Here is a 26,384-nt window from a genome sequence, read left to right as displayed (position 1 = left end):
ATCTTAATGAATACAATAATAACTAGAAATTTAATTAATCCGAGACGATACGTTAGTGGAAGGTAAAACAAGGGATATTTATCATATCTATAGCTTTATGGAGAAATCATCCTGGTAGCAAAAGTGCGAGACTACGAGTTTGGTCATGTCAAACGGACGCCGGAGGATTTAGGAGTCAAACTTGCATACTGGTAAAAGTCGGAAGGCCACATACTACCACGACGACCACGCATTAGATGGCAGGACGACGTAGAATAGGACCTAAATGGATTAGACGTCCGAAAATGGCGGAGAAAAGTACAACATCGAGAAGAATGGAAGACAGTCGTGTCGACGGACAAGGTTCTTCAAGAACCGAAGCGCCATATATATATATATATATATATATATATATATATATATATATATATATATATATATATATATTCTTTTGAATAAAGATACTATCTATATCTTCATATTAAATGCGACACCCTGTAATGTTGTGACATTAATGACAGGAGTGGAAGAATTTGTGTGTGTTAAATGTGAGTTCAAGGTTCTCTGAAATAAATCAACTAGGCATATAAAAAATGTACATTAATGAAAGGAGTTTATTGCAAGGTTTTTAATTTTCAACTAACCTGTACGGCCAATACCTGCACTGCAATGCACAACAATAGGCGGTCCTCTAGGGTGACCTGCCCAAGTATCACCTAAAGAAACTACCATACTGGCCTGTTTTCTTCTTACACGTTCCAAAAATTCCAACATGGCTTTTGCCGAATGAGGAACTCCATAATCCGGCCAAGAAGTGAATTGCCAATGAGAAACTTCACGAGTTTCCTCGGTCTAAAAGAAAAAAATAAGAAAATTATAACACACCATGGTTCTAATTATAAATTTTCTATTTCAAATTATGATTTTTTCCAATGAATGACTTAACTCAAAAGCGCTAAATACTTAGGAAAACGTTTCACATTTTGAGGTTATGTTCTTGATATCACTGCGTGACCTGCTTGTTCTGTTCTTAGTTTTAGTTTACTTGTTTCTTTCGCTGATTATTCTTGTACTTTTTGCTGTTTTTTTTTTGTATGTACAGAAATTTTTGATTGTAGCTTGACGATTTTTAAAAATTTACATTAAAAAAACACAATTTGTTAAAAACAAGGATGAGGTTCGATTTTAAAAATTACTAACGTTTGAAAAATAATAAAAAGCGATCAAAAAGCAAAAATTTCAATCTAAAAAGAATTTGAAAGTACTGTTTGTTTTTAATCATTAACTTATTTTAGATTTAAAGGGATTTGGGATTAACCGAATAAATTAATATCAGATTAATAGTTTATTAATTAGAATTGTAAAGATTATTAGGAATTTGTAACTTGAACGGTATTTCCGGTTAAAGAGCAGCGGTATGCGATCGTGTTCGTAGTTACTACTTTTACTGGTTTACAAAGACTGACTACCTTTCAAAGTTTTTATTTTCTCGTTATGAGATATTACTTGAAAGATCGGGGCAGAATATGAACGAAAGATTGCTAATTAATGGTAATTGTTGAAGGGTGGGCGTGAATTCTGGTTTCAAGAAAGAAGAACATACTCGAATTTGAAAGAGAATAGTGGTGAATAGATAAACTAAGTTATCACTATAAATAGATAACATTTGTTAGTTTTCTTGGCCCTTTTTTAATATCAAACTTAATGTGATGTGTTACTTAGGATACTTCCTGCACTTATGTTCATAACAATACGATTTCAACTGATACTGAATAATCTATCACTCTTCCATGATCTTGACTGGAATTTCTTGATCTGAGAAAGGAAATTTTTAAAAACTATAGTTTCATCCTATGAATTTTTTCTAGTCCCTTTAGTTTTTCCTTATTGGACTGGAAGTGGTCTTTAAACCTGTAATTGCAAAATTACACCAAAAAATCTGTAAACTTACTTTTATGTTTGTTAAATTTATAGTGGTTACGGTATAATCCTTATCAGTTTCTACAGCCTCAGTTTTAATCAGAAATTGTCCGTAGGTAACTTCTCCTCCCACTTCAGGTTCCCAGTATTGATGACATTTCGGCCTCCCCCTTTCCATGGCTCTAGTTGTCATTACTATAAGCAACGCGTGTTGCTCCCATATCATACGCCAAAAGTCTGGAGTTGTTTTTGCCAAGGGCCCTAAAATTAATAGTTACAAATATACATTTCAAAGGAAATAGTAACTAATTCGAAAGGGAGTACTGGTAAATCAATAGCTTCTAGAAAAATGAATTGGACGACACAATGAGATTTATAAGCTTTATAAAAGATAATTCGCTTATGCTCGCGAGAAGGGAGACAAGTCCGAAAAAATGCATTTGAGTTAATTATGGCAAAAAAATGGTTGCATACAAAGTTACTTTTGTACCACAAGAGGTTTTCCTTTGCACTAGTTTTTGTGTGGAGTGAATTGAGGCAAATCATTTTTAATGTGCAACAGAAAGTTGTTTTAGTAGTCACACTACTTATTGAGAGTACAATTTGTATTAGTTACTGTTAGAGTCATTGTGATTAAATAGCTATTATCCATAATGACCGGCCTTTTGATAACAAAATTGTGCAGACAATAAATAAATAAATAAATTAATCACTTTATACGAATACGAACATTATTCATAATAGGGAACCCAAGATAGCCAAAGTGATGAATTCGGCGGTTTGTATAGATGTCTGATGATGGCATCGGAAATTAAAAAACGTTTTTTGTTTTGAAAGTTGGTACTTTATAAATGTCACATGAATTTGACAATTCAAAGTTATCTATTGGTCATTACAGGATAATGAATATGGAATCTATACATTTGTTACGTCAAGGAAAAGTACACACAATCTATTAAGTTTAATTTTCTAAAAACAAAAATAAATAAAACATGACGTTTACCTTGCGTATTGATAAAGGCATTTTTTTGCTTATACCCATCTACGAAATTGGCATGAATATAATCGCTATCTTTATCATTATCCAATTCGGACAGAATAACTCGACTATGGTCGTAGCACAGCACATCGGTATATCTGTTTTTGGGTAAATTATTTTTTAATTTGGCTATATTGAACGTTCCATCGGGAGGTCTCGACCTTAAAAAAACAATAATCATTTCTCTTTCATTAAAATTGCAATGTGACTTAAAAGATCAATTGTGCCTCATGTGCTAGGCTGTAAATGTACACCTCAGCTTTTCATATAGCCCCAATCAGTGGCGAATCTATAATTGTATATTGGGGTGGGGGCGGGAAGGTAAAGTAAATGTAACTACATTAATAATTTACGAATATATATATATATATATATATATATATATATATATATATATTTATATAAAATTTACATTCTTAGAGAGGTTCCGCCACAGGCAGATTGAAAGTATCGAGGTCTCTATGCACAGTTTTTATTTGCGTCATGGAGACCCACTAGCGACAACACTGTTCAATTTCTCACTAGAAGGTACCCAAGGAGTATCCAAACTAATCCCGTAGCAACTATTTGCAATAGGCTCACAGAATTCCTCGCCTATGTGGATGATGTTGAACCACTTTGGCTCTTCCAGGAGCAATTGAGGAGTTCGAACGAGCAGTTGAAGCAAGTGGACTCCAAATCAATGAAAAAAAAAAACTCCCAAACCACGTTCTAACTCAGAGAATGTCGCTTCCGTGTGTGACACCAATTCAAATATCTTGTGGCCTTGATAACTGAAGATAATGACGTGACAACAAGAGGAGTCTCCGATGGTCAAAGTTCACGATTTGACAATAATACGTTCTGTAATCACATGGACTATGACGACGCCAAGTAAGTGGATTTTGAACTGCTGGGAACGTAACATTTTTGAAAAAAATTTTTTGGCCTGTTAGCGAGAACGATGCGTGGAGGATCCGGAGGAATGCTGAGCTATACTAGTTCTTCCAGAGGGCGCGTCTGAGGTGGCTGGGACACGTGGAGAGTATGCCTGCTAATCGACACCCACGCAGAGCCATGTATGGAGTTCCTAGAGGACGGCGACTGAGAGGGAAACCACGTCGGAGGACGTCGAGGCGGACCTAATCCAGCTAGGGTTTTGAAGTTGGAAGCACCATGTTCTCAATGGACCGTAGCGCCGGTTAAACAAAGACAGAAGAAGCGGCATCTCGATAAGAAGCTAACGTTTTTGCTGTAATGCAGTACTTGTCATCCTTATTACGACTTTCTTCAGATCTTCTCTAGTTATTCTTATCGTACCAACGCTTTTGGTACAGTAAATTGTGTCATTACAAGCATAAATGGTAGCCTAGTGCTACGATTGCTGGATATACCTCGACTGAAAGACCCACTACAAAAAAATTAACCACAAAAATTATGAAATTGCATTTTGACGGGATTTTATCGATGTACATATAACGACTTTTTGATTAATAATATTAACCTGATTTCGGCGTACTCTTGCATCAAGCCAGATCGTCCTCTATCTCTAACGTAATCAACTAATTGCATCGCCGTCAGAGCGGCTCCATCTCCATGAAGAGAATCATCATCGGAGAAACCACTGGAAGCGCTACTTGGAGGATTCAGGTTCGCTTCTTCGGCCCAACTATCGACGCCGTTTCCAGATCCAGATATGTCAATGTCGCTTGGGGCAGATGTACGTTTCTGGGGCGACGGCGTTTTACCTTCTAAAGCAAAAAATAAATTAGAATTCGAGTAGCATTATTAGATAGTCAGTTATGCATATGTATATGAAGTGTCATTTTTTTCAAATGAGATACTTCGTACGGTCTAAAGGTATCCTGATAATTTTTTTTCAGTACTTCATACATTGAATATTTAATATAATTCAAACCAGTATACATTGAATTCCTAAACATGGAAAAAACTTTTGATAAAGTCCCACGATCGAAAATATAAAATAATACGAAAAAAAGAAATGTTAGCAGCAAAGACCAAGCATGCTTTACGAAGAAAACTGCAGCTCAGAATTTGGTCCTGTCTGGACATATCACCATTACCACAAATTTTCTATAAGGCTCAAATTAATCTATCATTAGAGTATTGCTTGTATATTTGGAGCTCTACTCCCGAGCATACCCTGAAGATGCTCGACTCAATACAGAAGAGAGCAGTTCGACTTATAGACGATCCAGAGTTGAGCAGGACAGCTTCGAGCATAGAAGAAAGGTCGCTTTGCAAGATAAATGCTCGTCCGAGCCCTCCAACATAATACCACCTGGAGCAGTATTTGCAAGACCTACTCGATAGGCAGACGTGGTTCATAAACACCGAGTTCACCTGCAGACACCCAGAACTTCAATTTATGGGGACTCCTTTCTTTGGAAAAGTGAGAGCCCGTGGAATCAGCTACCAAGGCACGTCTTTCCCGAGCACTATAACCTACAGAAGTTCAAAATCAATATCCATAGGCATCTCCATACGGCAGACATCAGTTGCTTTAAAAAAAAATTAACGAGAGTCACTAGATGCTTGTACAAAGATAAAAAATAAGTCATAAGTATAAATATCAAATCAGATACGTTCATAACACAAGAATGAGACCCAATAACTACTCATATGGATGAATAGTAGAAAATCGGAAAGATCTACAAGAAAATTTAAACAACTGGAACCAAATATTTATAGAAAATGAAAAAAAAAGAAAACCAACGTTATGGTAGTGGTAAAAAAATAAGGAATTGAAATCAGGATGGAAAAGAAACTTATAGAACAAGTTAGTACTTTTCAACACCTAGGGATTATGTTGTAAGAAACAGGAAGACAGGATTTAGAATAAAACAATTTAACAGAGAAGGCGAACATGGTATACTATGCGTTAATCATGAGGCTCATAAATAAGAAATAAATCTCCAAAGAAACAAAAATGAAAGTGTTCAAAGCAATTCACAGACCAATTCTCACATACAGCTGTGAATATTAGGTATTGACAAAGAAAGAAAAGAGTACATTTGGTGCAGCTGCTATGAAATAGCTTAGAAGACTGAAATATACTTACCATAATTTGAAATCGGTGATTCTGGTCTGGTACTAGTCATTGACAGTACACAGTGCGACAGCCATCCATTATGGTCCAGGACTAGGGAGCCTCCCAGTTGGGTGGGTAGAGATTCCCTAGGGATATGACTCGACAATTGAGCCACTGATACTGTGTATACCCTCTCCCGTAACTTTTCTCTAACAAATAATCGAAGAATTTTAAATGGCGCTTTAAACCATAGAGGTGCAGTAACGATTAGCACCTTTTTTAATTTGGCAGGATAGCCACCCTGAAATAAGAAAAAACTCAAAAAAATCTATTTATATCAAGACAAAATTTTACTTGAGAAAATAAAAATCCCGTGATACGAAATATTCTGATTTAACCATTTTCTAGATTAAGTAATTGGGTGATGATAAAATGGAACATCATTTCATAATAGGTTCGTTCCAACCGATTAAAGAACTGGTTTTGGTACGGTGACGATTTTGCGCAATAGAAATTACGTGTTCCAACCGCGCAGTTACCGTTATACGTTTTATGTTCTTTAGGTATCGTTTGTAAACCGTTTCCAGGACGGTCTTTTCGATGCTTGGTTGATAGCATGTACTGATACAAGAACCGTGCATAGCTGAATATTGTACAGAAAATATCATTTAAACGCTTCCAATAAGCGTTCCTATTATAAATTTTATCTAATCAAAAACATCAAGATTTTTCAATAAGATAAGCAATCAAAAAGTAAGTTCACTAACACGGGAATTTGTGCGAAGTAACGAAATGAAAATAATGTTTAATACCTGTATACATTTAAAGGAACCGTAGATAATGTAGTCTTAATTTACAAGGGTTAAAATACTTGAAACACTACACCAACACTGATTGACGCGAGTTTCAATAAACAAGTTTTCGTCTTCAGAGACTAACGGTAAACTAAAGCTTATTAACGTAACCCATTTATAATGTGTTGCCAAAAAATTCTCGTTTCCAATTTTTATTTTTCGAGCTTTGAACCTGCTTGACAGATTAGTTTTAATGAACAAGTTTTCGTCTTCAGAGACTATTGGTAAACTAAAGCTTATTAACGTGACCCACCTATAATGTGTAGCCAAAAAATTCTCGTTACCAATTTTTATTTATCGAAATTTTAACCTGCTTGACAGATTAGTTTCGATAAACACGTTTTCGTCTTCAGAGTCTAACGGTAAACTAAAGCTTATTAAGGTGACGTACCTATAATGTGTTGTCAAAAAATTCTCGTTTCCAATTTCTGTTAATTGAAATTTGAACCTGCTTGACCTATTAGTTTCGATATGCAAATTTTCGTCTTCAGGGACTAACAGTAAACTAGAGCTTATTAACGTGACCCATTTATAATGTGTTGTCAAAAAATTCTCGTTTCCAATTTCTGTTAATTGAAATTTGAACCTGCTTGACCGATTAGTTTCGATATGCAAATTTTCGTCTTCAGGGACTAACAGTAAACTAGAGCTTATTAACGTGACCCATTTATAATGTGTTGTCAAAAAATTCTCGTTTCCAATTTCTGTTAATTGAAATTTGAACCTGCTTGACCGATTAGTTTCGATATGCAAATTTTCGTCTTCAGGGATTAACAGTAAACTAGAGCTTATTAACGTGACCCATTTATAATGTGTTGTCAAAAAATTCTCGTTTCCAATTTCTGTTAATTGAAATTTGAACCTGCTTGACCTATTAGTTTCGATATGCAAATTTTCGTCTTCAGGGACTAACAGTAAACTAGAGCTTATTAACGTGACCCATTTATAATGTGTTGTCAAAAAATTCTCGTTTCCAATTTCTGTTTATTGAAATTTGAACCTGCTTGACAGATTAGTTTCGATGAACAAATTTTCGTCTTCAGGGACTAACGGTAAAGTAAAGCTATTAACGTGACCCACCTTTAATGTGATGTGCAAAAATTCTCGTTTCCAATTTTTATTTATCGAGATTTGAACCTGCTTGACAAATTAGTTTCGATAAACACGTTGTCGTCTTCAGAGACTAACGGTAAACTAAAGCTTATTAACGTGACCCACCTATAATTTGTTGCCAAAAAATTCTCGTTACCAATTTTTTTTCCGAATTTTGAACCTGCTTGACAGATTAAATTAATTTTCAACATAGTTTTGACAAACCCATTTTTCTATATAATGTCTTTTATGTGGGAAACATGAAAAAATGGAAATCAAGTCCCATACATCATTTTCAATTCTTTTTTAATGATAATTAATTATCGGATGTACTCGTACTTGAATATACCCCTTTAAGAAATACCATTTAATTTTTTTTAGCTTTTAGAGTCGAATTCAATCAATATCATCAACTTTTGAACAGATGTTCATTTTATGAATTCTAAATTCCGTATATTGCATTAAACAGCAGCAATTAACACACTCTTGATTTTAAGAGTCTTGAAAATATTGCGCACATATATTTCGTTTTGGCAAACAATTAATATTAGGCGAAAATACTCGCAAATATAGAGTCGTAGTTTTTAATAATAGATCTTGTTTGTTTCTAATTTTATTGTTCAAAACAGTAATTCAGTTGTAAAATACAGAGTAATTAAAATATGATGATTTTTTTAATAAAGTAACAATTAAAATGTGAGTAAGAATGATTATAATAAGAAAACTACATATACGAGGGCCGATCCCTTTTTTCTTTACAGACTCTATTATTATTAACACATTTTCTTATTGATATAATTGGCTATTTGCGGACCCATTACTGTGGATCCCTATTGCAGGTAATCTACTAAAATTACGTTTTCGGCATCCTAATATCCTAATTAGTATAATTTTCCCTACAAAAAATTGTATCTTGTTTTCACTACTTAAACTACCGTTTTCTAAAAAAGTAAAAATGTTGTCGCACTATCGCATATTTTACCATAAGAATAAGTTTTAAATAAACAAATGTCGTTATGTGGTGCTTATTAAGGTCAATATGAACTGAGTTGAACCGACGCGAGGGTTCATAATATTTTTAGGCATTTAAAAGTTAGTTTAGGAATTAATGTAGACAAATCGTGAATTGTTTAAGATATATAAGGATAGTTATTAGTGACATAAAATAGTTTTATATAGTGATATACAGTAAATTGTAAAGAAGTCTTTGCCAGCTATATTATGAGCGGTTTCTTATTGGGAACGTGACAATGAAACACCAAAGTAGACTAACTTTAATATTTTTTCCGAGCTTCCAAATACGTCTGGGAAATAATTAATTGATTGTTTTATTGATTAATTGAAATATTTCAATTGATCAATATTCCTATCAACATTAATTTGAATATTGAATTATGTAACCTATGAATTTAAAATTTTTACAAGAATTAATACGATTCAAATCTACCGAAAATCTTAATTAATTATTTCCTACACGATGAATACATAAGTATTCAAATGCTCGGAAAATATATTAAAGTTAGTCCACTTTGGTATTTCATTGCCACGTTCCCAATAAGAAACCGCTAGTAATATACAGTATATATAATTGTATATAATATTAATAATTATAAACCTAGTATTCCAGGAGATATCGTTCATTTTCCACTCTGTATTCCCGATTGGTGTAAGTCTAAGATTATTTAAATCAGTTTTCATTATTAATATACTGATCATTACGGAAAATATATGTTGTTTTGGTGGTTATTAAACTCAAAAGTCATAAAAAGCCAACATGAATTTAGTTGCACCGACGCGAGTACAAGGTTGAAAGAATAGATCAAAATTACGTTAATAATATTATTAAACATTTAAAAGTTAGTATAGGAATTCAACGTCATTCATTATAGCTTAATTCAACGAAATTTAAAAGTGGACGGAATATAATTTTCTAAGCAAAAGAATTCTATAAAATTGAACAATCACAATATTTACACCTAGTGTCATTTTGTTATTTTCTCAATCATCTAATTCACTATTTTATTAAAAAAATAAGATTCCAACAATGTCAGTTAATTAACATAATTAATTTTTGGATATTTCTGAATTTATATACAATACACATTATATTTTAACCATAATTTCAGTTCCCGATGATGAATTCATAGATATCCAAAACCTAGGAATATATATTAAAAAGAGTGCGGTTTGTTCATATGTTTATGTTGAAAATTGTCTTGATTTTAGGTATTTTTTAATTTTAATGGCATTTCGGTGTAAATGCGGTTTTTATCAAAATATTTTGATACCACTAAAAGCAATTGGATTCCTTTTTAATTAGTCATCGATACGATTTTTTATTAGTCAGTTCAACGATAATTCAAACAAGCGTGTAGTTAAACCGTTGATGATACAGAATTTTTTTAATTCGAGGATCTGTTTATATTTGAGTGTTTATGAGTTTCGTAATTGGTAAACAGTTTCCCAAATTTGTAGATACTTATAAAATACGTTTTATTGCAATTTTGTATTCCCAAAGTATTCATACACAAAGCGCATTCTAGAATAAGAAAAAAAAATTATATTTTCAAACATATTTCTACACTATTTATATTGTTTCTATAGCTTTAGTTACTGCACAGTGCAAAAATGTAGTATGGAATAAGAAAAAACCTAGTTATCGATGAGACTGCAAAGGCTTTCAAAGTCCATACTGGGTTTGTCTACACCTTATGCTTTTTTCAGCATTTTATGACGGTGAACTAATTCAAAAAATTTATATATTAATATATTCTTCTGTAATGTATTGGTGTATCTTTCGTTATCTAAATACTTCGTATCTTTCAGTGAAACGTTGTTACCTAATTTGAAATTAAGAGAAATAGAAATAACAGCTCGGTTGACCCAGAATTTTAATTTCCGGAAGAGTTCCCTTTGTTTTTTACCACAATTTGTGTATAAAGAAAGTTTTATGCTGAGAAATATGTGGCACAATTTCCAGCGATAAAAATGTGTATTGTGACGATTCAACCACTGATTAATGAACAAAGAATTTCAATTCATTATAACAACTAAAAAAGGAAAGTGAATAAATTTGACACACGAACAGATATTTTTCTTTCGGAGGTAATATATACGAGAATTGTCTGAAAAGTTTAAGACCTCAACTTGAAGATGTCAGCAGTTTAAGGATCTCGGTATGAAGCTAGTAAAGCAGCATCATATGTTGCACTAAGTGTGTTCTCTGATGTGGGTAAATAGGCTGTATGTAGAAGATCTAGTAGCGGAAGCAAAACGCTACCTTGTGGAACACTTGGTCCATTAGACGAATCGTTGAATTTTTGTTTTGGTACCTAACCATGAAATACTGATTTTCGAGGTAGGATTTGAAAATAAGGAGATAATTTAGGAAAAGTAATTTCAAGTAGTTTCAATTGCCACACTTTATCAAAGGCCTGAATTACATCGATGAATATCCCGGAGCAGTACTTTTTATCTTACAGATCTTGCATGATTCCAAATGTATGATTCAGAATAACTTGTTTTTGATTAAGATGGTTTTTAATAGTTTAACAGTTTAGCCAGTATTGGAAGAAAACTCAAGTAACTTCTTCAGCCGCTTTTTCAGGTATTGTTTCAGCCAATTTCCACTGAATTGGAACATAACTAGTTCTGATTATTGCATTAAGCATGTTATGATTTTCATGGCTCATGTAGTTGTTGTAGAAGTTTGGTTTTAATCAACGCATGACCCGGGGACTTCCTGATTTTTAGGAAATTTATGGCGTCTTGAAGTTGTTTTGTTCTTATTTTTAGGAGAAGAAGTTTGTAAGTCAAATATCGATTTATATTGATATTATGTTGATCTGTTTTTGCAAAGTTAGGTTGAAAAATATTTTGAAATCATTTGCGAAGGCAACAATCGCTTTTTAACCAATGATCTTCAGAGTTGCGGATGGGGAAGATTTGTAACTTGGAGACGAGCTAATTTTTTTTGTAGCCTTGTAGCCTAGCTACCTTGTAGCAGATATTGTTAAATAGTATCATAAAATAATAAAATTTCGATGTATTCAATTCAGTGTTGTTGCTAATAACATTGTATGGTTGATGCCACCTTTTTAATAATGAAAAAAATATCAAATGCCTCAACATTTTTAGAGCAATTAAATCCAATTTGAAAATGAAATGTACGCGCAAAATTTTATCTTATTACACATTCAGGAAAATTAGGATTTTCGGTGATTTTGAATTTTGAAAAAATTCATAACAATTAATCGATTGGAAACACGACGAAAAATTAATTCATTGCAAAAAATGCATTTTTTCTGGTTTAATCAGTTTTCCGTTGGTTAAACAATAATATCAAAAGATATCAAGTGTCATCTTACACTTTTATAATCAGGAACACCTTCCGGACATTTTAAAAAAAAGTAACGTCTTAAAACAATTTTGCAAACGAATGCGCCACTATGCTCTGGTCTAATAAGTAAAACCCAAGAAATGCGAATTGAAATCAAATTTAAAAAAACCGTTCTAATTATTGAAATATATATATATATATATATATATATATATATATATATATATATATATATATATATATATATATATATATATATGATACCTAAAGGATTGACAATTAATTTTGAAAATCAATTTTGTAAACTAACGTAAGTATATATCAAATTTACGTAATAAAAAAAGTAGTTTTATTAAAAAATAATTACCTATATATATCTGAAAAGGTCACGCATAATTTAAAAGTAAGTGACGCACATAACATACAATTCCACTAAAAACAAAACAAGTGGAAATAAACGAAAACATAACGAACAGCAGACGAGGAATCGCGCGTGTATGGTACATGACTAATAAAACGGAGTAGGTTAAATTGAACAAACGATCCGGCAATTGTTTTCAATGTAGGTGTTGCCACTTCTTACGAAAAATTTAGGTTTCACGGATACTGTAACCTAAAAGGTCACATTTTGGGCTCCGACTAAACTCATCATGTTAATGTATGTTGTCAGGGTTTTGTTGTGTTTAAGATGTTAAAAAATTTTGTATGCTTTCAAATTCCCAAATGGGGCGTCACTCAATTTTTTAACCTAAACTGAGAAAGGTATGGAAAAAAGTTGAAGTATCTTTAGGAATAAAGCTACTCGTTAAAAACAAAGTACAATGATATTGATATTTGAAATTATAAAAAAACCCAGGTTAAAAAAAATTACCCGCAAAACTCATGAGTTTGTCGGTTTACAGAAAATAATGAAGTAAATTTTACGACAAAAAAAACTAATATGAATGGAACTGAGCTTTAACAACACATAAGGCTCCCTACTCGTCTGGAGAATACAAATAGGATCATATCCGTGGAATGCGGTTAGGAATTAAAGAAGTTCATTCAGTTAATTGTCCCTGACTAGGTAGTTCCACGAGTCGAAGTTTGCCGTTAAATCCAAATTAAAGCCGTCGAAGTTTTAAGCCCCGATAAAGGTCCTATGTCCAAAACTAGATCCCAAACCTATATCTACTTCTTATTAGAAGTCAATTAACAATTTTATATTCCAGAATTTTTGAAATCGACAGAAAGCTCCTTTGGACCGGCAAAATCCCGCTTTTCAAAAATCTATGGAGAAATTAATCTTCACGCTAGCACGGTCGCTGACAAGAAGGTAACAACAAGGTAACAACTATCTCTGCAATTGTCAAATTCTCCGTCGGAAATATCACGACTTTCGCAAATATAAAATTGGAGCCAAATTCAAAAATTTATAATCAAATCCATAATGAAAAATTCCCCATTAGTTGACAGTCAAAAGGAAAATATGAATGAAGTTAGCAGCAGAATTCTTGAGCAAAATCGGGTCACACGTGATGACGACAACCAGTTATACCACGTCTGGCAAATTTCGAATAATGCTTGCGTCCTGTAGACCAAGACTCAACCTCAAAAGAAAATAAACCAAACATTCAATTCGTTTATATAAAAATAGTACAACAAAAGGACAAATTAAAATGTACTAAATAACTTAAAATCCAGAAACACAGTATGTCACCAACAAGTATATATAAAACTACAAAAAAGATATGAAGTATAATATGTAAATATTTCTACTCAAAGATAATATGACAAAATATCTTATAAAGAAAATTATTTACAAAAGGAAGTTGGTAAGTTTATATCGTATAATGTTTAACAACAAAAGTAATACAAGCTGTGAGCAGTGAAAACGTTACAATACAACTTTTCAAATCGAAGCGACTTATATATGTATACGGACATGTATTGATATCTAGTTAGCACAGCCCAGTTCCATGTATAAACAAAATATTGCGTTACCATCACCAAGTACCTGTATTTAAATGAGTTAAGAGGTAAGCAGATTTACGAAGATATGCTTAATACCCTTGGTGATCAATGTCCTTCGTATGCGACCGTGAAAAATTGGACTGCAAGCTTCAAAAGAGGTAAAATTTCCATTGAAGATGATGACCGATCGGGAAAGCCAATTTCTGTGTCAGTCCTCGAAAATATCGATGCAGTTCATGACATGATTTTATCAGACCGTCGAATTGGGCTGAAACGAATATCTGAAGGATTGAATATTTCATACGCACGCGTTCATCATATAGTTCATATCAATTTGGACATAAAAAAAAATTGCTGCAAAATGGATCCCCAAACGTTTGAATGTTGATCAAAAGCAAGCAAGGGTAGGAGCATCGCCTTTGATCTGTGCCCGATTTGAATACGATGTCGACTTCTTAAACCGAATTGTTACTATGGATGAGACTTGGGTACATTTCTACTATCCAGAAACAAAGCAACAATCGAGGGAATGGCGACACTCTGGTTATTCATGACCTATGTCCAAAAATCTGCTGGAAAAGTTCTTGTTTCAGTTTTTTGGGATTGCCATGGAGTAATCATGATTGATTTTTTGTGTAAGGCTAGAAAAATAACTGGAGATTACTATTCGACATTACTGACCACTCTACACTTATTCACCAAATTTGGCTTCGTTCGACAATCATCTCTTTCCTCAACTGAAGAAAAGTTTAAAAGGTCGTAAATTCTCTCAATGAGGAGGTAATAAAAGCTTTGGAGGCCTGGTTTGCATAGCAAGAAGAAACATTTTTTTTTGAAATGTCTGGAGACGTTGCAGGTTCGCTGTAATAAATGTATCCAATTAAGAGGAGAATATGTTGAGTAATAAAATATTTTGACATTGAAATTTTGTTTGATTCTATAGTAGGCTAAGAATTTTTCAATATATCCTCATATAGAGACCATTTACTTTAGAAATAAGGAAATTGAAATAATTAATTATGAGATTTTTCAAGAAAGTTGTACGACTTAATTTACTTTTGCTCTAATTAAATTTTGAGAGGAGCTTCGTCTATAGATTACCCGATAGGGTTAACTGTTATTGGTATAACAACTATACAGGGTTTAAGTTTGGAACCGTTGGTGATATTCATAATGAACACACTATGCACCCCATCACTACACCACCACTCACAATTACACTATCTGACGCGCGTTTCGATAACAAAGTTATCGCCTTCAGAGACTGAAGGTAAACTAAACCTATTAACTTGACTTACGTGTTTTATACCAAATTTTCCCACCAATAAAACTTCTTCCACGAAAATCAATCTCAGCGGAAAAACTCCTAGGCGGGAATCTTCTTCCTTGACTACTAAACTATACAGTATGCTGTAAGGAGTTGGTCTTTAGCCTTATTTGAGCTACTAATACATTTAGCAACTTCAATGCTTTGAAATTAAATTATTTATATTTATCTCTTGATTGTGATTGGCAGCGAGATCGGCAATACTAGACTTTCCGGTCCGTTGATATTTTAAATGAGCTAGGTGCTCTTTAAATCGGACAATAACGGATCTCTTAGTTTGTCAATCAAACAACTAATTTCACTCTGTTAAATTTACGTCCCCATCGTTTTGTGTAATCAGGATTGAAAGGTATCAGAGCAAATTTTCTTGTTTTTCATTGTGAGTTTGGAAAAAAGTGGTTTCAGATAGAAATTTCTCAAACCAGTGTGTTCAGTATAAAGTATACGGCTGGTAATTTCATGTATGAAAAATCTCGTCGTTTACACATTTCTTAAGATATCTCGGGACAGAAAAAAGATATCGATATGCGGTTTTCGCTATTTTGAACTTGATTTTTTATGTTTCTATAACATAATCAACACTATCTTTCAAACAACAAACGCAGAAGCGGATTTAAGTTCATTTTTTTTTAAATAATAGTTCCTACTCTCCCCCACTAAACCTTGTAACAAAAAAATGCGCAGAATTTGTTGACGAATTCGAGTATCGTTTATAAAGTGTCACTTAATTGGGTAAATTTCAAAAAATTTCACTTTTGTAACATGCCATTCCGCTTGTTATGTTTTTCTTCAAACATTTTGAATATTTCTTCACGTTTACGTATTGTGGCACATTAGTAACTTCGGATGTATTTATTCTAATTTTCAAGTTTTTGAGGAAATTATAGACCTCCCACTCCATTCGAGAAATTCAACAAAGCCTCGAAATTGATTCCAACTTTTCCTCTACCTATGTACACTTCAAGCAAAAGTAAATTTTACTAAACTTGTGGTGATTTTATTCCTTATATTCTTTTTCTTTTCTTTTTTAACTGTGTTCACAAAAATTGCAGTTACCTTTACTGATTTCCTTTTGTTTTAAGCAAATTTTGTATGATAATTTTTATATGAATTCGTATTTTCTATTTATTTGGGGAACAGAACGAATAGAATAGAACAGATTCCTGTTTGGTTATATTTTAAATAATATAAATTCCTTTTTATTCAAATCTTTTCTACCTACTCATTCCTTCTTTGGTAATTTCCATCAGTGTCCCGTTTCGTTCTTCATTATATTTTTTCCGCAGTTCTATAGCTGCCAGGTTGGGAGTTTCCACAATAATCACCAGACTACAAACTCAACCTCAACTCTAACATCTGGGAATCCAGTTGAGAGCTGCGACCATCCCGAATTTCCATAGATAAGTCCCAGCCTTATGTTGTTGCTTTTAATTTATAACTTTTTTGACTGTTCTTAGCAATAAATATTAATTTGGATAATCGTGTCAGGGTATAGTTTTAGATCGTTTAATTTTTATTTTAATTTAATTCATGTTGTTTCCAGCTTTTCCGCATTTTTTATTAATTTTTAACGTCGTTCGTTAAAAAGCCGAGTGAGATATCCGTTCTTAGCGACCCATAGGGGTAATATATCTTATTATATTTTTCAGGTTTTCAGAATATCAACTTCATGCATAGGCGGTTGTAGTCCCAACGAATGTACTACAAAATTCCCCTTCTCTTGATGAGTCACAAAAGTACATATAGTTTTTGATAAGCAGGTCGAACGAAAACCCGCCAAGTGATGTTTAATAAATTCAGTTTCCGTCCAACAATTTAAGTTTAATTTTGTCTACAGCAACACACTTCCAGTCCCTGAATAAATCGGATCACGCGCTATTTTCGGTATAAAAATTCAGTACGTGAACTTACCGAGTATGTAACTAGCAATATTAATTGAATTACAAAAAGAAAATGATCGTTGTAATTCTAGGCACCACATAAACGTTATTGGTGTTTAATTTATATACTTAGATATCATAATATATAGCACACGCCAACTAGGAAAAAGTGGCGGGAATTCTGAAATTCGTCTAGGCAGTGAATCTGATGCTGTATAAAAAGTACACTCAATTATAATACCACAAAGTAGGTTGCTGCTCAAGGCAGATAATATGGACGAACGAATACATGCGAAATGATAGCAAGGTTAGGATCTATAAAACTTGTATCAGGTCAATCATGACATATGGAATAGAAACCAAAGAGGAAACCAACAAAACGAAAAAGATACTGGTATGACCACGTGAGAAGAATGGAAGAGAATAGACTGCCACGCATCGTACTTGAAGGGAAACCAATACGGAAATGAGAACCACCTAAGAGATGGATGGACAACTGGCAGTTGCAGAGGAACCTGCAAAACTAACAGATCATGAGATCTTAAAAATGAGAAGAAGAAGAAGGTTGGTATATGTTGTCTATAGTACTAGATCCGGATTTCATCCACTGGGGCTCCTTCCGGTAGTTAGTTCTCAAAGAATTGAATTTTTTCTTCACATCATCTTTGCTTGCCCGTGAAAACATCTCTTTGTATTTAAACAACAATGTTTCGTAAGCATCACGGTCATGATTACTCTTGACATTCCACAAAGATGGCAATTCTCTGTAAAATTGGATACATTCGACTATAAACTTTCTTAATTTTTTTATTCTCTTTTTCCGCCATTATGCACGCGTGCGTGTAATCCTCGTCAAGACGAAACACAGAGTAAAAAATATTGCGCAAAACTGACCCTAAACAATGCAATAGAAAAATATGGTGCAATAAAAATTAAACTCTCTCAAACTTTTGTTCAATCATTGTGCAATCTTCAATATTAACCTTAAACGATCAATAATTTTGCACAATTCGTAATATTGCACAATAAATTTGATTGTCTAGGGGCCGCCTAAGCCGCCTATATTTGTATTGTTAACATCAAATCAGTATATCAGAAGCGTAGCGAGAGGTAAGTGTTATTAGAAGAAAAAAGCATACGGTTATTAAAAACCAAAGGAATTTTCTGAAACTACAACCCTGATTTAAGTAGATCACTTATCAACTGATTGCGAAACCTAACTTACAACGAGATTTAGATCACAGTTTCCTAATGTCGGGTTCAATTTTCGTTGGAATTTTCAAATTTAAAACATAATCTCTTCTGATTTTATCTTCTCTTTTCTTCTTCATCGTACGTTAGAAGTTAGTCCTGTGTTTACGTCAATGGTTGCCTAGTTGCAGCTGGGATGATGAAGACCACCTTTCATACTATCTTGTAGGTGGTCGTCCTGATGGTCGGGATGTATTTGGTTTTCCTTCCTTTGCTCCATTCCCTTCGCCGATTTCTTGCCCACCTTACTACATCCTGGATGTCACATATCACATATTCTGATTTTATGTACCGAATTAACAGCAGACAGAAACTTATAGGGGACAAATTATTTTCAAAAGTCAAAAAACCATAGACAAATGAAACAACCCGTCGAACCGAATTCAATGAATTTCCTAACAATAATGAACGTTTTCAGTCTTAGTTTCAAGTTTGAAGACGCGACGTTGTTTAATTTTTGTTTGGAAGCCATCATGAAGGTTTCCAGTGAATTTGTAAACATGGAAAAAATTGGTCATCGTTATGTAGCATGAGTCAAATCATTATGAAACTAGAACTAGATTCTACTCTAGGTGAGACTGCTCCTTTGTTATCAACAGTGAAATATTGGGTAGCAGAGTTTAAACAACGCTGTACGACCTGCGAAGACCAGCATCGCAATGGTCGACCAAATGAGTTAACTACTCCAGAAATGATGAAGAAAATCCACAAAGCGTTCGACTGAAAGTGCGCGAACTAGCAGACATAGTAGGCATTTCAAAAAGTGCGTTACATCGCATTTTAACTCAAAATTTGGCTATGAGAAAGTTGTGTGCAAGATGGTTGCCGCGTTTGCATCATGAAGATGTTTGGCAATGTTTTACAGAATTAAAGCTGAATTTTTGGGCCATTTCATAAACACAGATGAAACGTAGATTCCTCACTTCATACCCGATACAAAAGAACAATCAACACAATGAACTAAAAATGGAGAATCGTCTCCAAAGAAGGTAAAGACCGTTTAATCTGCAGGCAAGGTCATAGCTTCGGAGTTTTGGGAAGCGCGTGGGATGATTTCCATTGACTTATAAAAGGAAAAACGTTTAAGCAAAAATGGCCGCATTTGGATGAGAACAAAGATTGTTTCATCAAGACAATGTTCCAGCTCAAAAATAGAACACATTCTGGAAAATAGTGGGATATCAAAAACAGAATAACTCACGCTGTGCGATCAATTTCTAAAGAAGAAGTAGCTTCTGGACAATTCCAAAAACGAATTGAAAAACATTTAAATACCCGCCAGAATCACTCAGAAATCTCCTCCAAAAGCCACGGTTCCTTTTATGCAACACTGCGCGAATCTTTTTCCAGGTCTACTGTAAACTCGTCCTCTTCTATTGCTATAATTCAGGCTATCATCTGGAAAGAGAACGATGTTCTCTGGCAAATCGTAGACGGGCAATAGCTGACCTTTTTGGTTCAAGATTAGCTGCTTTAAATCTTCTTTTGACCATCAAGCCACTCAATCCGAGCTCTTGTTGGACTTGAACACCAGTGAGGACCCGAGTCCTCGGCGATGTGTATACAATGAATCGGTGATCTCTCTCGGATGTGCAACTTTTTTCTTTCGGAACCGAATCTTCGGTGAAAGTTACCAATCTCTTGGTAACGACGGTAAACAGTGGAAACAGCAGACTGACTCGTGTTCAGCGCACTGGCCACTTCTCACCGACTCTGGTCTTGTAGCAATTAGGTGATGCTTTAGGTGCTTTATCACTTGTTGTGTTCTTTTCTGGGTGGAATTATTGTTTGTTGTTAACGAAGATTTGTGTCTGTTAATGTTTGATGGCTAACTGATAATGGTAAATAACCTATTATAAAGGTCGGTTACCCCTAATTAACACTATTGTAAACAAGCATAAAAAGGATGGTTGATGACCATATTTTTTGACTGTGAGAAGTAATACTATATGAAAATACAGTTTTTTTGCGATTGCAATCGCGGATTCGATTTTTTTTCACACGAGTGTAAATTAATGTTCATTACCAACATTTGAAATATTTTAATCTTTTAATAGTAAAGTTTATTTTATTTCTTCGTCTGTATGTCTTCAAACTGTCAATTTGAAATAATGTATTTTTTTAATCTTACTGTGGATATCTCAACTTCAATTTCCATACATAACATATTGTTATGGCGATTGTATTAATATATTTACTTGTGGAAGTATTATTTTTAGTATTAAAAATGAAATATTTTTCTTAAATTTTTTCTCAATATTTACCTATAAAGTTTGATTAATTCTATAAGGTCAATAGGTCAATTATCGATTTTTAAATAAACATTAAAAATTGGTTAATTGAATTATGTTAAATAGGCCGAGCAGATACACGATTACAAACATAGTTTCGACAAATATATTGTGATTTTGGCATTTACTACATTGACAAAAAAATCTCTTGTTGACGTACCGGTAGCGAAAATAACTTGGCTATTTTAAATCGAATTAACGGGAAAAATAATTGATGAATGAGAAAATTGCGGTTAGCTCGGTTACTAGTCGATAAATGAGAATGACTCACCTCTAACACACTCCCAAAACACTTGAAATTATCCAAAAAATGTAACACTAATTGATACGGTACTTTATTTTTGATTATCCGTTTCCAAATTGGCGTATATACGAATTTTAATGTTAAATTAATTGCGAGCAACAGTTTACGACGTTCTTGTTAAAACTAAATCGATGTATAGAGACCGGCGTCAAGACGCGTAATTTTGGCGTCTGCGCGGCCACAATCTCACTATCTATGACGTTTTTTCGACGAAAAGGACTGGGTGAAATTATCCCTTACATTTATACACGGAATAGGAGTAGTAAGCTAATTTCGTCCGAAATAAGTTTAAAAATAAATAACTTTTTGTATACCAGGGAAGTTTGAAAATATTTTTGAGCAAATTTTTTTTTATAATTTTAGACTATTAGTTTCTGTTGGACAATTATTGTTGTTGAAAATGGAAAACAATTTAGTACCAACTGCTATTAAGTATTTCTTTTTGAAAAGCAATACGTCTACAGAAAGAAAGGAGCTTGATACTGAGTACGGTGACTATACGCAATAATTCAAGACTACGACAACCAGCGACATCATCGAAAAAGTGTTCAAAATGGTACTGTACGACCATCGGATTGAGCTTAGAGATAGAGGCTATCATCATATCATAATTCATTGTAGCATAGTGGACGGCGAAGGGCCGTCAAATACATAGGCCTTTTCAATTAGGATATGATTGCCAATCAATCGAAGAAGATCCCATAGAGACCACATAATGGCCCCGCATTAATAAATACCAGCAATTGTTCTTCTGTGAAGCTAGTACCAAAATTATTCGGTCCAAGGGTACTATAAGAGGGGTATCGGCCAGTTTTTCTGAAACTTGGCACAATGATAGTTTGGAGCAAGTTGATAAAAGTCTAAACCCTAAACACACCCAACACCGTCAAAACTACCACTGAAATGTCCAAAAATACCCTAGGAGGAAGTCTAAAGATGTACGCAGCCCCAAAATATCCCCAAACCCACAAATCTAGCCCTGAAAAGTCCAAGGGCACAATAAGAGGAGGGGCATCGGCCAGTTTTTCTGGAACTTGGTACAATGATAGTTTGCAGCAAGTTGATTAAAATCTCAATCACCAAACTCTAAAACTTCCTCAAATCCTTAAAACTACCCCTGAACAGATCTTCAATGTTTCACGGGAGGTATGACATATAGTAGAAACCACATGAGCCACAAGGAACTGTCGGAAGGAAAAACGGTCAAATTATACCCCCAGGTCATAATGCACACCATGCAGTTACCCGTTGTTGATGCATTGCTGTATGATGAATCATTCGGGTATTTTCTAAGCCTCAAATGCGACAGTTTTGCATATTAACGAGGTAAAATGGGCCTCAACAATGAAAATGATTTTGTTTGCAAAATCAGCAGCTCAATCTTGCTTAAGGATCTAATTGATGAATTCTCTTGCTCTGTTTATTATCTACTGGCAGATGTCGTTGAATCAGTTGGATTTTATAGGTATGAAGCTGTAATCTTTAGTGAGAACTCGCTGAAGAATAACCTGTTGAAATATTCAATTCTTGAGTCCGATGGCGAATTGACTTATCTGGCCTTTCCATCACACTCTCGTGATTTAACGTGATTTTTCTCTAAACGACATCTACGAGCTCCACGAACCAGTAGTTTCGAATTTTTTTATTATTCTTTTCACATTAGATGAATTAAGTATATTATTTAGATCGAGCATTGGACGCACTTTACGAATAGTGACAATTAATCAGGTCGCGTGGTTCTACTGTGTAATGCTCCATGTTCACTAACCCCCAACTGTCAACTTTCGATCTGTCACGTCATAATCATGTGACATTATAAATGTCAAACATGGCGCGCAATTCAAATTTTGCATTCTTATTGGAACACCCTTTATATTTATCTATTATGAGATTTTTTATGCATCAATGTAATTAGATTTTGAGAAATCAAGTTTTTTATAGAAAAAAAAATTTTTAAATGAAATTGTATATTGAAAATTTTTCAGATTCGACTTTTTTTCGTTTTTTTGTATTTTCGGAGAACATTTACTACAGTTATGTATAATTTTTTTTCGCCATTAAAAAGTAGAGATTTCAACGAACAAAAAGGCCACTGATTTTAAAGAAAAGCTGATATTTTGATGCGAGAATTAGTGTGATTTTTCGACATGGAATCAAATTAAAGTGAAAAATGAATATGTTAAATCAAAAAATTATAATATCTTTGGTGCTTAAAAAGGTAAGTTTTTGTGAAATTTTTTTTTTTTAAAAGAAAAATAAAAAACCAAAAATTTAGTTATATCAACGTTTTGAGGTTATGTGAAAAAAGTGTAACTACAAAAGTTGCAGATCTTTTTATCACCTACAACTTTTTTCCATAGAACTTGTAGTTTTGCCGCAAGCCGTTTTTTCCCCTCAAAAGCTCACCCCCTTCACCTTCCGATGACAAATCGCCTTTGGAATTATTTTTCTTACATTTCTATTGATTCCTTCTTTTCTAATACTTTTGCTTAGATATTGTTACGAACTTGTCCGCGACATGGACCGGGAAGCCAACCTGAAGTGTTATAATTAAAGTCTAAGATTTGACTAATACGCAGGTTCGTTTGATTTTTGTTTCTATTTTTATTATACTGACCAATAAGTTTCATCGTACTATCATTTTTTTTTCTGGTTCATCTATTAAATCGAGAAAATCCACCGATATGTTAAAGATTTATTGTTAAACTCTCGAAAGTATAAAACCGAAAGCGTACTCAACTGTTCAAACGATATAATCTCCCTACTTGACGAAAATTTTAATATTGCAAAAATAATTGTTATAAACTCGTCCACGACATGGAACCTCGAAGCCTGTTCGGTTACAATGAAAGTCGAAAATTTGGCGAATACGCCGATTCGCAGAATTTACATGTTTTTATTATAGCGGCGATTTTCTTATACTGTTTCAACTAGTTTCCAAGAAGTCCTTTTTATTTATATGTTTGTTTACTCTCTAGAATTCTAGAAATTCCTTTCTAATATAAATTCATGCTTGTTTAGCAGCGAGAACAAGTTTATAATTAAAACTCATAGTGAACGGAACGAAACAGCAAAAATTAAACGATAAATTTGAAAAAATAATAAAATTAATGAATTTTCAATTGTATAAGTATTGATACAAACTCGTCCACGACATGGACCTTGAAGCCGGTCCTCTTCGGTTAAAATTAAAGTCGAAAATTTGGCGAATACGCCGTTTTACAGAATTTACATGTTTTTATTATAGGGGTGATATGTTTAAACAGTTTCAACTAGTTTTTAGGAAGTCCTTTTTAATTATTTGTTTTTTTACTTTCTGAAGTTCTAGAAATTCCTTTCTGATATAAATTCGTACTTGTTTAGCAACGAATATAAGTTTATAAGTTTTATAGTGATCGGAACGAAATAGTAAAAATTAATTGATGAATTTGAAAAAATAAATAAAAGTAGTGAATATTTAATTATATAAGTATTGTGACAAACTCGTTCACGACATGAACCTTGAAGCCGGTCCTGTTCGGTTACAATTAAGGTCGAAAATACGCCGGTTCGCAGGATTTACATGTTTTTGTCATAATGACGATTTGTTTATATTGTTTTTTCAAAACTAGTTTTTAAGAAGTCCTTTTTATTTATGTTTGTTTACTTTCTAGAATTCTAGAAATTCCTTTCTGATATAAATTCGTGCTTGTTCAGCAGCAAGAATAAGTTTATAATTAAAACTCATAGTGAAGGGAACGAAATTTTAAAAAATCATAAATGTAATGAATATTTTATTGTATAAGTAGTGATAAGTTGATTGTTATAGTGTATAGTGGAAGTGTGTAAATAAATTGAGTAAGTAAAAGACAGTGTGATAAATTCTCCCCACCGTTAAAAATAGTTTGAATAAATAAAAAAAACATTACAAAACTAAATAACCAAGTGATAGTGAATTATATCACAAATAATAAATTGAAATCTCGCTAATAACCTTCGCAGTTGAGGCTACAATAAATATATTTAAAAAAATATCTTGGATATAATATTTATCTGTCATGTTATCCAAGAACAGATCATCATTTCCTAGAATATAATTAATAAATTACTTGTAATTTGGTATTACCGTATAAAAATAACAGTTGTTAATTTTAATTATGACCAAAAACAAAATATCCGAGCGTAAATTTTTTTATACAACACTTAAATTGGCAAAAGTAGACCGCTATTGCTAATGGTTTTTTTAACGTTGACGCGAATTGAGAGTTTTTTCCAGATATCTGAAAATAGTAACGATGATTCATTAAATAGCATCTCAAACAGGAAGGAATTCTCGCCTTATCACCGAACCTATTCATCAATTTACAGCTATTAAAACAAATACGAATATCATCATTGAGACTGATAAAAATGTAAATTTGAAAAGTTTTTATCCAAAGTATCTGTTAATGTTTGATAGATTACTGTCTAGGGATAAATTGGAGTTTAAGATAATTTTTCTTTACGGGTCAAAATTCTTCCAAAAATTGTATAGACAAAAATGATCAAACAACAACTGGAGTTACGAAAATGGGAACCCACCGATTGGTTTTTTGGCGTCTCACAAGGAGAGGGAATGAAAAAAAAATTTCCTTATCTAACCTAAACAAATTTCAGTTATTTGACTTAATTACCCCTCCCCCCTGCTGCCAGTTTCCGTCACGGATTTGAATAAAAAAAATATGGTCACTTTAGTATTTAGCGTCAAGTAACCATCCCCACGGCAGAGGGCAGGCTCCGAGGGTAGCTCAACTCTCAAAAATTCATCTTCTTAAAGCCACTAACAAAAACCCCTAAAATTCCCAACAATTACTACAACTTTACCATAAAAAAGCTTTTTATTTTTTAAAAAATGAATAATATGAATATTTTTAAATAAATAATATATTGAAAATATCATTAAACAAATAACACATAACAAATAAATTTCAATAAAAAAAATAAATAATTTAATTTAAGCAATATCATTTTTTTAAATTCTTTATTCATAAATTATCGAAAATTTTCTCAGACTCTAATTTTTGTAAAATAATACATATTAATAATAAATAATTTCCATATACTTTTACACCTTTACTTGATTTGGAATTAAGAAATACATAAATA

General features: G+C 33.1%; 1 protein-coding gene across 2 annotated transcripts in view; it reads right to left on the bottom strand.

The window, feature by feature from the left end:
* The window catches only part of LOC130453396 (tyrosine-protein phosphatase non-receptor type 9), a 36,136-nt gene that overhangs the window by 2,301 nt on the left and 7,451 nt on the right, over positions 1-26,384 (bottom strand). Inside the window, exons 4-8 of one of the 2 annotated variants that reach the window (XM_056793110.1) lie at positions 6,000-6,270; positions 4,422-4,668; positions 2,903-3,099; positions 1,931-2,160; positions 624-831 (exon numbers count right to left, since the gene is read on the bottom strand). In XM_056793110.1, the coding sequence (XP_056649088.1) occupies positions 624-831; positions 1,931-2,160; positions 2,903-3,099; positions 4,422-4,668; positions 6,000-6,270 (1,153 nt within the window). The remainder of the gene's footprint in view (positions 1-623; positions 832-1,930; positions 2,161-2,902; positions 3,100-4,421; positions 4,669-5,999; positions 6,271-26,384) is intronic. The other variant, XM_056793111.1, reaches the window with a different exon arrangement.

The sequence above is a fragment of the Diorhabda sublineata genome, chromosome 2, assembly GCF_026230105.1.
Source record: "Diorhabda sublineata isolate icDioSubl1.1 chromosome 2, icDioSubl1.1, whole genome shotgun sequence".
NCBI lineage: Eukaryota > Metazoa > Arthropoda > Insecta > Coleoptera > Chrysomelidae > Diorhabda > Diorhabda sublineata.
This window is presented reverse-complemented; position numbering and strand designations above follow the sequence as displayed.